Raw genomic sequence first — 13,932 nt, 5'->3', positions numbered from 1 at the left:
GTCATACTCCGCAGCGCTGTACAATGTGTTATTATTATTATTTATATATCGCCGTCATACTCCGCAGCGCTGTACAATGTGTGTTATTATTATTTATATATCGCCGTCATACTCCGCAGCGCTGTACAATGTGTTATTATTATTATTATTTATATATCGCCGTCATACTCCGCAGCGCTGTACAATGTGTGTTATTATTATTATTTATATATTGCCGTCATACTCCGCAGCGCTGTACAATGTGTGTTATTATTATTATTTATATATCGCCGTCATACTCCGCAGCGCTGTACAATGTGTTATTATTATTATTTATATATCGCCGTCATACTCCGCAGCGCTGTACAATGTGTTATTATTATTTATATATCGCCGTCATACTCCGCAGCGCTGTACAATGTGTGTTATTATTATTTATATATCGCCGTCATACTCCGCAGCGCTGTACAATGTGTTATTATTATTATTTATATATCGCCGTCATACTCCGCAGCGCTGTACAATGTGTGTTATTATTATTATTTATATATCGCCGTCATACTCCGCAGCGCTGTACAATGTGTGTTATTATTATTTATATATCGCCGTCATACTCCGCAGCGCTGTACAATGTGTGTTATTATTATTATTATTTATATATCGCCGTCATACTCCCCAGCGCTGTACAATGTGTGTTATTATTATTATTTATATATCGCCGTCATACTCCGCAGCGCTGTACAATGTGTTATTATTATTATTTATATATCGCCGTCATACTCCGCAGCGCTGTACAATGTGTTATTATTATTATTTATATATCGCCGTCATACTCCGCAGCGCTGTACAATGTGTTATTATTATTATTTATATATCGCCGTCATACTCCGCAGCGCTGTACAATGTGTGTTATTATTATTATTTATATATCACCGTCATACTCCGCAGTGCTGTACAATGTGTGTTATTATTATTTATATATCGCCGTCATACTCCGCAGTGCTGTACAATGTGTGTTATTATTATTTATATATCGCCGTCATACTCCGCAGCGCTGTACAATGTGTGTTATTATTATTATTTATATATTGCCGTCATACTCCGCAACGCTGTACAATGTGTTATTATTATTATTTATATATCGCCGTCATACTCCGCAGCGCTGTACAATGTGTGTTATTATTATTTATATATCGCCGTCATACTCCGCAGCGCTGTACAATGTGTGTTATTATTATTATTTATATATCGCCCTCATACTCCGCAGCGCTGTACAATGTGTGTTATTATTATTTATATATCGCCGTCATACTCCGCAGCGCTGTACAATGTGTGTTATTATTATTATTTATATATCGCCGTCATACTCCGCAGCGCTGTACAATGTGTTGTTATTATTATTTATATATCGCCGTCATACTCCGCAGCGCTGTACAATGTGTTATTATTATTATTTATATATCGCCGTCATACTCCGCAGCGCTGTACAATGTGTTATTATTATTATTTATATATCGCCGTCATACTCCGCAGCGCTGTACAATGTGTTATTATTATTATTTATATATCGCCGTCATACTCCGCAGCGCTGTACAATGTGTGTTATTATTATTATTTATATATCGCCGTCATACTCTGCAGCGCTGTACAATGTGTTATTATTATTATTTATATATCGCCGTCATACTCCGCAGCGCTGTACAATGTGTGTTATTATTATTATTTATATATCGCCGTCATACTCCGCAGCGCTGTACAATGTGTTATTATTATTTATATATCGCCGTCATACTCCGCAGCGCTGTACAATGTGTGTTATTATTATTTATATATCGCCGTCATACTCCGCAGCGCTGTACAATGTGTTATTATTATTTATATATCGCCGTCATACTCCGCAGCGCTGTACAATGTGTGTTATTATTATTTATATATCGCCGTCATACTCCGCAGCGCTGTACAATGTGTGTTATTATTATTATTTATATATCGCCGTCATACTCCGCAGCGCTGTACAATGTGTGTTATTATTATTATTTATATATTGCCGTCATACTCCGCAGCGCTGTACAATGTGTGCTATTATTATTTATATATCGCAGCCCACGCCACGCTCTCCCCGGCACGGTTTTCTGTACACCCGTGTGTGATGTTAATGCGTGTCCGGTGTCCTGACGCACTTTGGAAAGTGATTCCATAGTTATTTAAAAAAAATGAACCAATCAGCAACTTAACAGTAGGGGAGAGATAACTTAATGGGGAGGAATAAGCCTACAGATCATAAAAAAAAAACAGGAAGTTAAGACGGCCGCTCCCATATGACACACAGAAGGGGGGGGTTTCCAATATCTAACTATTATACCCGGTATTCCTCTCTCGCTGCTAAATTGAACCCTTTCTGCAATATTAAAACTATCATTCAACGCTACAGAATATGATGGCGCTATATAAAACAATAAATAATAATAATAAGTCCAGCCGATTCACAAATATTTCCCAGAGATTTTTATTATTTTCCCAGAGATTTTTAATTTTTTCTGGCAACAAAAACCGTTGTTTTGATGCAATTTAACCGCCAAAGTTATGAATCAAACGACCGGGTTTATGCAGCTGAATGCACCGGAGAGGGCATTGTACATCTCACTGTCGTGTCTGAGTGGGACAGCAGCTTTAACGAGCGGTGCCCGGGGAGCAGCGCAGGAGGCTGCGGTTCCTCTGATTTATCACTAGATGGCGACAAAGTCCTACGGATGGACAAGAGAGAGGAATCAACCAATCAAAAGCTTTCTGTGTCCTGCAAGTCCACTAATTATGCAAATATTTAAAGGCACACTGCAGGGTCCCGGGGGGGGGGTACAGCTGAGTGGCTCCCTGGCACCTCCATTGCCCCCATCCAAGTCACATACACTCACTATAACACACGCTAACACTAACACACGCTAACACACACTCACACTAACACACGCTCACGCTAACACATGCTCACACATGTACGCTCTCTAAAATACACGAAAAGCTACTTGGTCACACCTCACCACCGTTAGCACAGGGTCACGGAACGTCACTTTACGTGACCCCGCTGCACTCCTGCCCTCCTCCAGTGGAGGAAAGAGGGGTATCTGGGGGGGGGCATGAAGAAGGACTGGGCACACCAAGCAGGAAGCGTCGTAGTGGAGTAGGTATTGGGGCAAATTGTTATGGACACCACCATAATTCAGGGGTATTTAAGGGACCCCCACAAGCTGAGGTCTGCATGAGTACCGAGAGCCAATCTAGAACCTTGTCTCATATCTCTGCCTTTACATTGTATCCTACCCTGACCTAGAACCTTGGCCCATATCTCTGCCTTTACATTGTATCCTACCCTGACCTAGAACCTTGGCTCATAGCCCCGTCTTTACATTGTATCCTACCCTGACCTAGAACCTTTTCTCATATGCCTATATTTATATTCCATTCTGCTCTAACCTAGAACCTTTGCTGAGACCCTTCTTTAAATTCCATCCTACCCTGACCTAGAACCTTTGCTGATACCCCTGCTGTTATCCTGACCCAAACCCTTGGCCTCAGAAGCCCTTGGTTGCTAACATTCACCCCCCCCCGTGTAATAGGTAGGGGCAGCTGTGTCCGTGTGCTTCACAGGAGGGGTAGGAACGTTCCCCCTCCGCCCCGAGAACCCCGCGCTGTTTTGCATCATCGCAGAACTCGCCCCGTGGCCACAATTTCCTGATTTTAGAAAAGGGGAAGCGTCCGGGAGAGCAGGGGCCGTCGGAACGCGCAGGACTCCGGGGGATGGCGCTCGCCCTGTGTACGCTGGGCTTCCTTCTGTGGGCCCCCACATCCCAAGGTAAGGGCGACTTCACCGGGGGCCACACCTGGGAGAGGCGCCAACGCAGGGGGGATTTTTCTGCGTCTTGGTCACAGCAGGACTTGTTCTCCGGTTCCGGGATGTTACGGAATCTTGGCGATCACATGATCCGGATCCCGCTGTAGATACGGCACAGTAAGGGCTCCGGGGTAAAACTGCACATGGCGGTCCGTGGGGGCCACATGTCTGACGGACAAAAGTGTTCCCTGCTGATCCATTATTAGGGGGTCCCTGGTTTTGGGGGGTCGGCCCCTTACTGAAGCTTCTTTTATACCAGTTAGAGCCCCGCGGGTGTATCCAGCCTGTCCCCCAGGGGCCACAAACACTCTGCTGACCCCCGCTGATACCGGTTTGTGCCCCGCAGGCTGCATCCAGTCCGTCACGCAGGGGCCGCCCGTCTCCGTGGCGCTCACTGGTGAAGTTGCCTCCATTACGTGTACTATAACCGTCTCCCCCGTTCCTGACGCAAAGTCGGTGAGCGTGTGCGTGCTGCGGGAGAACACGCCAGTGACATGCCAGCAAGTCACGCCCACTGCGCCGGCGGACAACATTATCAAGAAGAGGCTGATGTTTCAAGTGGACGGGCGGACCAACAAATACCTCTGCAACGCGTCATGTGACAGCACATGGGTGACAGGGGAAGGAACCTACATACATGTGAGAGGTAAGTGTCACCCCGCAGTGGGAGGGGCAGACTCCCAGCTCCCTGTGTCACCCTCAGTGGGAGGGGCAGGCTCCTGTGTGACCCCGCGGGGGAGGGGCAGGCTCACGGCTGTCATTATTTTTCAGACTCCGGATACGCTGACCCCAGTACAGACTCCTCCAGTCTCCTCTGCGGCCTCATCGTTCTGCTCGTGCTCCTGCTGCTCCTGTCCGGGGCCGGGACGCTGCTCCTGCTGCACCCGTTCATCTGGAAAAAACAGGTGACCCCGGGGCCCCCCTCCACACATAGGGTTAAAGGGCATGTTCCAGCCCCTCGTCACCCGATGCCTGCCGCTATAAGGTGGCTCTGTTACCCCCAAACTCCCACCCCCGCCTTTTTCTGCCTCCGCAGTATGGATTTTGGGCGAGATCTACAGGCCTATAATTGCCAGGACAGCCAGGACTTTGTGACTGTTGGCAGCTATGACAAGAATAAAACCCACGTATGGTGAAGCCCTACTGCCCTTAAACTATAGGGGTAACGTATAAGCGAAAGATCCTTACTGCCCCCCTCGTTACATCGGAATGGTGTAACGGGTAATGCCCCGGGCAGATTCCGAGGGGGGGGTACTGAGCACCCAACGCTCTTCTCGCCCTATCGCCGAGCCATGTGCCAAATCCGCGGGGCGAGGAGCCGACGGAGCTCGCGGTCTCACCATGTGCTTCTCTGTCTACCGCAGGGGGGACTGAGGGTCTTCAAAGCAGCCGGTAAACCCCCCAAAGCCCAGGGCGACCCCGGCGGCCAGGAGAACACCGGCTCTCTGTATGCTGTGAGTCCAGGGCACCACGCATCATACACACACACACACACCACACTCAGCCATGCACACACACACCACACTCAGCCATGCACACACACACACCACACTCAGCCATGCACACACACACACCACACTCAGCCATGCACACACACACACCACACTCAGCCATGCACACACACCACACTCAGCCATGCACACACACACACTCAGCCACACACACACCACACTCAGCCATGCACACACACACACCACACTCAGCCATGCACACACACACCACACTCAGCCATGCACACACACACACCACACTCAGCCATGCACACACACCACACTCAGCCATGCACACACACACACTCAGCCATACACACACACACACCACACTCAGCCATGCACACACACACACTCAGCCATGCACACACACACACTCAGCCATGCACACACACACACCACACTCAGCCATGCACACACACCACACTCAGCCATGCACACACACCACACTCAGCCATGCACACACACACCACACTCAGCCATGCACACACACACCACACTCAGCCATGCACACACACCTCACTCAACCATGCACACACACACACCACACTCGGCCACACACACCACACTTGGCCACACACACACACCACACTTGGCCACACACCATACTTGGACACGCACACACTACACTCGGACACACGCACACACACGCCATACTCTGCCACGAGCACACACCACACTCGGACACACACACCACACTCGGCCACGCGCACACCAGGCGTATCATACATCTCACTGAACCTCCGTCTCCCTCAGTCTCTGCAGCCGCAGCTGGACGACGTGTACCACGTGCTGGATGACGAGACGCCCCCCTCCAGAGCCCAGGACAAGGTGAGACCCCAATTACTACCCCAGGAGACCCCATAGCCAGACCCATACCCCCCCCCCGCTGTATAGTGATACAGAGTATCTAGCCCCATACCGGGGTATAACGATCACTGATACCCCACGACTCACTTCTCCTCCTACCCTGCTGCTTACAGAAACACCAGGTGCAAATCCACGAGAATCAGAGCCCAGCGAGGAGGCCGAAGCCAGCGGTAAGCAGAGCGCAGCGCCGTATAACGATACCGAGTATCTATACCCAACCCCCGCGCCGTATAACGATACCGAGTATCTATACCCAACCCCCGCGCCGTATAACGATACCGAGTATCTATACCCAACCCCCGCGCCGTATAATAATACCCAGTATCTATACCCAACCCCCACGCCGTATAATAATACCGAGTATCTATAACGAACCCCCGCGCCGTATAATAATACCGAGTATCTATACCCAACCCCCGCGCCGTATAATAATACCGAGTATCTATAACGAACCCCCGCGCCGTATAATAATACCGAGTATCTATACCCCCCGCGCCGTATAATAATACCGAGTATCTATACCCCCCGCGCTGTATAATAATACCGAGTATCTATACCCCCCGCGCTGTATAATAATACCGAGTATCTATACCCCCCCGCGCTGTATAACGATACCGAGTATCTATACCCCCCGCCCTGTATAATAATACCGAGTATCTATACCCAACCCCCGCGCTGTATAATAATACCGAGTATCTATACCCAACCCCCGCGCCGTATAATAATACCGAGTATCTATAACGAACCCCCGCGCCGTATAATAATACCGAGTATCTATACCCCCCGCGCCGTATAATAATACCGAGTATCTATACCCCCCGCGCTGTATAATAATACCGAGTACCTATACCCAACCCCGCGCCGTATAATAATACCGAGTATCTATACCCCCGCGCTGTATAATAATACCGAGTATCTATACCCCCGCGCCGTATAATAATACCGAGTATCTATACCCCCCGCGCTGTATAACGTTACCGAGTATCTATACCCAACCCCTGCGCCGTATAATAATACCGAGTATCTATACCCCCGCGCTGTATAATAATACCGAGCATCTATACCCCCCGCGCTGTATAATAATACCGAGTATCTATACCCCCGCGCTGTATAATAATACCGAGTATCTATACCCCCCGCGCTGTATAATAATACCGAGTATCTATACCCCCGCGCTGTATAATAATACCGAGTATCTACACCCCCCCGCGCTGTATAATAATACCGAGTATCTATACCCCCGCGCTGTATAATAATACCGAGTATCTATACCCCCCCGCGCTGTATAATAATACCGAGTATCTATACCCCCGCGCTGTATAATAATACCGAGTATCTATACCCCCCCGCGCTGTATAATAATACCGAGTATCTATACCCCCCGCGCTGTATAATAATACAGAGTATCTATACCCCCCGCGCTGTATAATAATACCGAGTATCTATACCCCCCCGCGCTGTATAACGATACCGAGTATCTATACCCCCCGCCCTGTATAATAATACCGAGTATCTATACCCAACCCCCGCGCTGTATAATAATACCAAGTATCTATACCCAACCCCCGCGCCGTATAATAATACCGAGTACCTATACCCAACCCCGCGCCGTATAATAATACCGAGTATCTATACCCCCCGCGCTGTATAATAATACCGAGTACCTATACCCCCGCGCTGTATAATAATACCGAGTATCTATACCCAACCCCCGCGCCGTATAATAATACCGAGTACCTATACCCCCGCGCTGTATAATAATGCCGAGTATCTATACCCAACCCCCGTGCCGTATAATAATACCCAGTATCTATACCCAACCCCCGCGCCGTATAATAATACCAAGTACCTATACCCCCGCGCTGTATAATAATACCGAGTATCTATACCCCCCGCGCTGTATAATAATACCGAGTATCTATACCCCCCGCGCTGTATAATAATACCGAGTATCTATACCCCCCGCGCTGTATAACGATACCGAGTATCTATACCCAACCCCCGCACCATATAACGATAACGAGTATCTATACCCAACCCCCGCGCCGTATAATAATACCGAGTATCTATACCCAACCCCCGCGCCGTATAATAATACCGAGTATCTATACCCAACCCCGCACCGTATAATAATACCGAGTATCTATACCCCACGCGCCGTATAACGATACCGAGTATCTATACCCAACCCCCACGCCGTATAATCATACCCAGTATCTATACCCCCCGCGCTGTATAATAATACCGAGTATCTATACCCCCCGCGCTGTATAATAATACCGAGTATCTATACCCCCGCGCTGTATAATAATACCGAGTATCTATACCCCCCGCGCCATATAATAATACCGAGTATCTATACCCCCCGCGCTGTATAATAATACCGAGTGTCTATACCCCCCGCGCTGTATAATAATACCGAGTATCTACACCCCCCGCGCTGTATAATAATACCGAGTATCTACACCCCCCGCGCTGTATAATAATACCGAGTATCTATACCCCCCGCGCTGTATAATAATACCGAGTATCTATACCCCCCGCGCTGTATAATAATACCGAGTATCTATACCCCCCCGCGCTGTATAATAATACCGAGTATCTATACCCCCCGCGCTGTATAATAATACCGAGTATCTATACCCCCCCGCGCTGTATAATAATACCGAGTATCTATACCCCCCGCGCTGTATAATAATACCGAGTATCTATACCCCCCCGCGCTGTATAATAATACCGAGTATCTATACCCCCCGCGCTGTATAATAATTCCGAGTATCTATACCCCCCCGCGCTGTATAATAATACCGAGTATCTATACCCCCCGCGCTGTATAATAATACCGAGTATCTATACCCCCCGCGCTGTATAATAATACCGAGTATCTATACCCCCCGCGCCATATAATAATACCGAGTATCTATACCCAACCCCCGCGCCGTATAATAATACCGAGTATCTATACCCCCCCGCGCTGTATAATAATACCGAGTATCTACACCCCCCCGCGCTGTATAATAATAACGAGTATCTATACCCCCGCGCTGTATAATAATACCGAGTATCTATACCCCCCGCGCCATATAATAATACCGAGTATCTATACCCCCCGCGCTGTATAATAATACCGAGTATCTATACCCCCCGCGCCATATAATAATACCGAGTATCTATACCCAACCCCCGCGCCGTATAACGATACCGAGTATCTATACCCAACCCCCGCTGTATAATAATATCGAGTATCTATACCCCCCCGCGCTGTATAATAATACCGAGTATCTATACCCCCGCACTGTATAATAATACCGAGTATCTATACCCAACCCCCGCGCCGTATAATAATACCAAGTATCTATACCCCCCGCGCCGTATAACGATACCGAGTATCTATACCCCCCGCGCTGTATAATAATACCGAGTATCTACACCCCCCGCGCTGTATAATAATACCGAGTATCTATACCCCCCGCGCTGTATAATAATACCGAGTATCTATACCCCCCGCGCTGTATAATAATACCGAGTATCTATACCCCCCGTGCTGTATAATAATACCGAGTATCTATACCCCCCGCGCTGTATAATAATACCGAGTATCTATACCCCCGCGCTGTATAATAATACTGAGTATCTATACCCCCCGCGCTGTATAATAATACCGAGTATCTATACCCCCCGCGCTGTATAATAATACCGAGTATCTATACCCCCCGCGCTGTATAATAATACCGAGTATCTATACCCCCCCCGCGCTGTATAATAATACCGAGTATCTATACCCCCCCGCGCTGTATAATAATACCGAGTATCTATACCCCCCCGCACTGTATAATAATACCGAGTATCTATACCCCCCGCGCTGTATAATAATACCGAGTATCTATACCCCCCGCGCTGTATAATAATACCGAGTATCTATACCCCCGCGCTGTATAATAATACCGAGTATCTATACCCCCCGCTCTGTATAATAATACCGAGTATCTATACCCCCCGCTCTGTATAATAATACCGAGTATCTATACCCCCCGCACTGTATAATAATACCGAGTATCTATACCCCCCGCGCTGTATAATAATACCGAGTATCTATACCCCCCGCGCTGTATAATAATACCGAGTATCTATACCCCCCCGCGCTGTATAATAATACCGAGTATCTATACCCCCCGCGCTGTATAATAATACCGAGTATCTATACCCCCCGCGCTGTATAATAATACCGAGTATCTATACCCCCCGCGCTGTATAATAATACCGAGTATCTATACCCCCCCGCACTGTATAATAATACCGAGTATCTATACCCCCCGCGCCGTATAATAATACCGAGTATCTATACCCCCCGCGCTGTATAATAATACCGAGTATCTATACCCCCCGCGCTGTATAATAATACCGAGTATCTATACCCCCCGCGCTGTATAATGATACCGAGTATCTATACCCCCCGCGCTGTATAATAATACCGAGTATCTACACCCCCCCGCGCTGTATAATAATACCGAGTATCTATACCCCCCCGCGCTGTATAATAATACCGAGTGTCTATACCCCCCGCGCTGTATAATAATACCGAGTGTCTATACCCCCCCGCGCTGTATAATAATACCGAGTATCTATACCCCCCCCGCTGTATAATAATACCGAGTATCTATACCCCCCGCGCTGTATAATGAATCGGGACATGCTGGGGGAGGGTCTAGATGAAGGGGGAATAATGGTCGGTGGGTGTAGAGATGGATAGGGTGATAATGATAAGAGATGGAATGATGGTGGGGAGGAATATGGTGGTTGGGAGACATGAATTATAATGTGGGTGGGTGTTATGATGGTCAAGGGCAGCTCTACACTTCCACACACACATTCTAACACACACATTCTAACACACACACACACATTCTAACACACACACACATTCTAACACACACACACATTCTAACACACACACACATTCTAACACACACACACATTCTAACACCATACACTTACACTTTTTATTAAGACTGTAACTGAGTATTAAGCCGGTGTTACAGGCATTTCCGGTGATCTTTTCTTCACAGATAAAACCCACCAGTTACCCAGAGAAGATCCAACAGAGGCCAGGAAAGCCCCCGCAGAAACAGGTGACAGCAGCTTAACGGGGGGGGGGACTGCCATGAGTGCGCCCTCCCCCACTCTCAACATTAAACTGCAGCCGCCGCGCTCTCCCCCATTCTTCTAACATTAAACTGCAGCCGCCGCGCTCTCCCCCATTCTTCTAACATTAAACTGCAGCTGCCGCGCTCTCCCCCATTCCTCTAACATTAAACTGCAGCCGCCGCGCTCTCCCCCATTCCTCTAACATTAAACTGCAGCCGCCACGCTCTCCCCCATTCTTCTAACATTAAACTGCAGCCGCCGCTCTCTCCCCCATTCTTCTAACATTAAACTGCAGCCGCCGCTCTCTCCCCCATTCCTCTAACATTAAACTGCAGCCGCCGCGCTCTCCCCCATTCTTATAACATTAAACTGCAGCCGCCGCGCTCTCCCCCATTCCTCTAACATTAAACTGCAGCCGCCACGCTCTCCCCCATTCTTCTAACATTAAACTGCAGCCGCCGCGCTCTCCCCCATTCTTCTAACATTAAACTGCAGCCGCCGTGCTCTCCCCCATTCTCCTAACATTAAACTGCAGCCGCCGCACTCTCCCCCATTCTTCTAACATTAAACTGCAGCCGCCGCGCTCTCCCCCATTCCTCTAACATTAAACTGCAGCCGCCACGCTCTCCCCCATTCTTCTAACATTAAACTGCAGCCGCCGCGCTCTCCCCCATTCCTCTAACATTAAACTGCAGCCGCCGCGCTCTCCCCCATTCTTCTAACATTACACTGCAGCCGCCGCGCTCTCCCCCATTCCTCTCACATTAAACTGCAGCCGCCGCGCTCTCCCCCATTCCTCTCACATTAAACTGCAGCCGCCGCGCTCTCCCCCATTCCTCTAACATTAAACTGCAGCCACCGCGCTCTCCCCCATTCCTCTCACATTCTAGCAGAGAGGCCGACCTTGGCATTAAAAACTTCTGTATTATAACAAAAAATATTTAAAAGTACGAGTCCTGAAACTCACCCCTGAATAAACCCCAATAACCCCAACCTTCTGCCCCCTGTCACTCAATGTGACAGATAGACCCTGCCTACATCCCCTCCCAGGGGTATCCGATTACTGATCCTCCCGTTGCTATAGTAACGTTCTATTATTTCGCAGGCAGCGCATACAGCCGACGACTTGTACGAGAATCTGTCTCTTGGACAGTGAGGATTCGCAGGATACGTCCCGCTCCATCCCCGCGCATGTTCTCCACCCCAGGACACTCCACCCACGCGCATGTTCTCCACCCCAGGACACTCCACCCACGCGCATGTTCTCCACCCCAGGACACTCCACCCACACGTATGTTCTCCACCCCAGGACGCTCCACCCACGCGTATGTTCTCCATCCCAGGACACTCCACCCACGCGCATGTTCTCCACCCCAGGACACTCAATCCCCGCGCATGTTCTCTACCCCAGGACACTCCATCCCCGCGCATGTTCTCCACCCCAGGACACTCCATCCCCGCGCATGTTCTCTACCCCAGGACACTCCATCCCCGCACATGTTCTCCACCCCAGGACACTCAATCCCCGCGCACGTTCTCCACCCCAGGACACTCCATCGCCGCGCATGTTCTTCACTGGGGAGGCGCTCCATCGCTACGCATGTTCTCCACCCCGGGACGCTCCACCGTCACGCATGTTCTCCACCCCAGGACACTCAATCCCTGCGCATGTTCTCCACCCCGGAACGCTCCATCGCCGTGCATGTTCTCCACCCGGGATACGAAGGCTTTATGTGTTATTTTCAAATAAACTATTACCAATAAATTGTAAAAAAATATATATTTCCTTTATGATTTTTTATTGCAATCGCTACAACTTCCGCTATGCTGCTTAGTGATGTAATTATAGATTATACAGGGGCCGGTCACTGATTTATCTATACATTATACAGGGGCCGGTCACTGATTTAACTATACATTATACAGGGGGCCGGTCACTGATTTATCTATACATTATACAGGGGCCGGTCACTGACTTATCTATACATTATACAGGGGGCCGGTCACTGATTTATCTATACATTATACAGGGGCCGGTCACTGATTTATCTATACATTATACAGGGGTCGGTCACCGACTTATCTATACATTATACAGGGGCCGGTCACTGATTTATCTATACATTATACAGGGGGCCGGTCACTGATTTATCTATACATTATACAGGAGGCCGGTCACTGATTTATCTATACATTATACAGGGGGCCGGCTCAGTGATTTATCTATACATTATACAGGGGGCCGGTCACTGATTTATCTATACATTATACAGGGGGCCAGTCACTGATTTAACTATACATTTTACAGGGGGCCGGGTCACTGATTTATCTATACATTATACAGGGGCCGGTCACTGATTTATCTATACATTATACAGGGGCCGGTCACTGATTTATCTATACATTATACAGGGGGCCGGTCACTGATTTATCTATACATTATACAGGGGGCCGGTCACTGATTTATCTATACATTATACAGGGGGCCAGTCACTGATTTAACTATACATTTTACAGGGGGCCGGGTCACTGATTTATCTATACATTTTACAGGGGGCCGGG

General features: G+C 48.5%; 1 protein-coding gene across 1 annotated transcript; it reads left to right on the top strand.

Moving 5' to 3' along the window:
- The first annotated feature begins 3,725 nt into the window (after window positions 1-3,725).
- Window positions 3,726-12,603, top strand: NFAM1 (NFAT activating protein with ITAM motif 1). The gene is made up of 8 exons (XM_053464733.1): window positions 3,726-3,826; window positions 4,212-4,511; window positions 4,637-4,770; window positions 5,230-5,319; window positions 6,112-6,186; window positions 6,339-6,395; window positions 11,292-11,354; window positions 12,476-12,603. Exons 1-8 carry the CDS (start codon window positions 3,772-3,774, stop codon window positions 12,524-12,526), a joined length of 825 nt encoding a protein of 274 aa, XP_053320708.1. The 5' UTR covers window positions 3,726-3,771; the 3' UTR covers window positions 12,527-12,603.
- Window positions 12,604-13,932: the final 1,329 nt, after the last annotated feature.

This window comes from Spea bombifrons, chromosome 4 (assembly GCF_027358695.1).
Source record: "Spea bombifrons isolate aSpeBom1 chromosome 4, aSpeBom1.2.pri, whole genome shotgun sequence".
Lineage (NCBI taxonomy): Eukaryota > Metazoa > Chordata > Amphibia > Anura > Pelobatidae > Spea > Spea bombifrons.
The sequence above is the reverse complement of the archived record's forward strand: the minus strand, read 5'-3'. Positions and strand labels throughout refer to the sequence as shown.

Coding starts and splice junctions, on each gene's coding strand:
- NFAM1 (XM_053464733.1), top strand. CDS start 3,772: ATGGCGCTCGCCCTGTGTACGCTGGGCTTCCTTCTGTGGGCCCCCACA. Junction 5,320..6,111: donor ACACCGGCTCTCTGTATGCT/GTGAGTCCAGGG, acceptor CGTCTCCCTCAG/TCTCTGCAGCCGCAGCTGGA. Junction 11,355..12,475: donor GAAAGCCCCCGCAGAAACAG/GTGACAGCAGCT, acceptor ATTATTTCGCAG/GCAGCGCATACAGCCGACGA.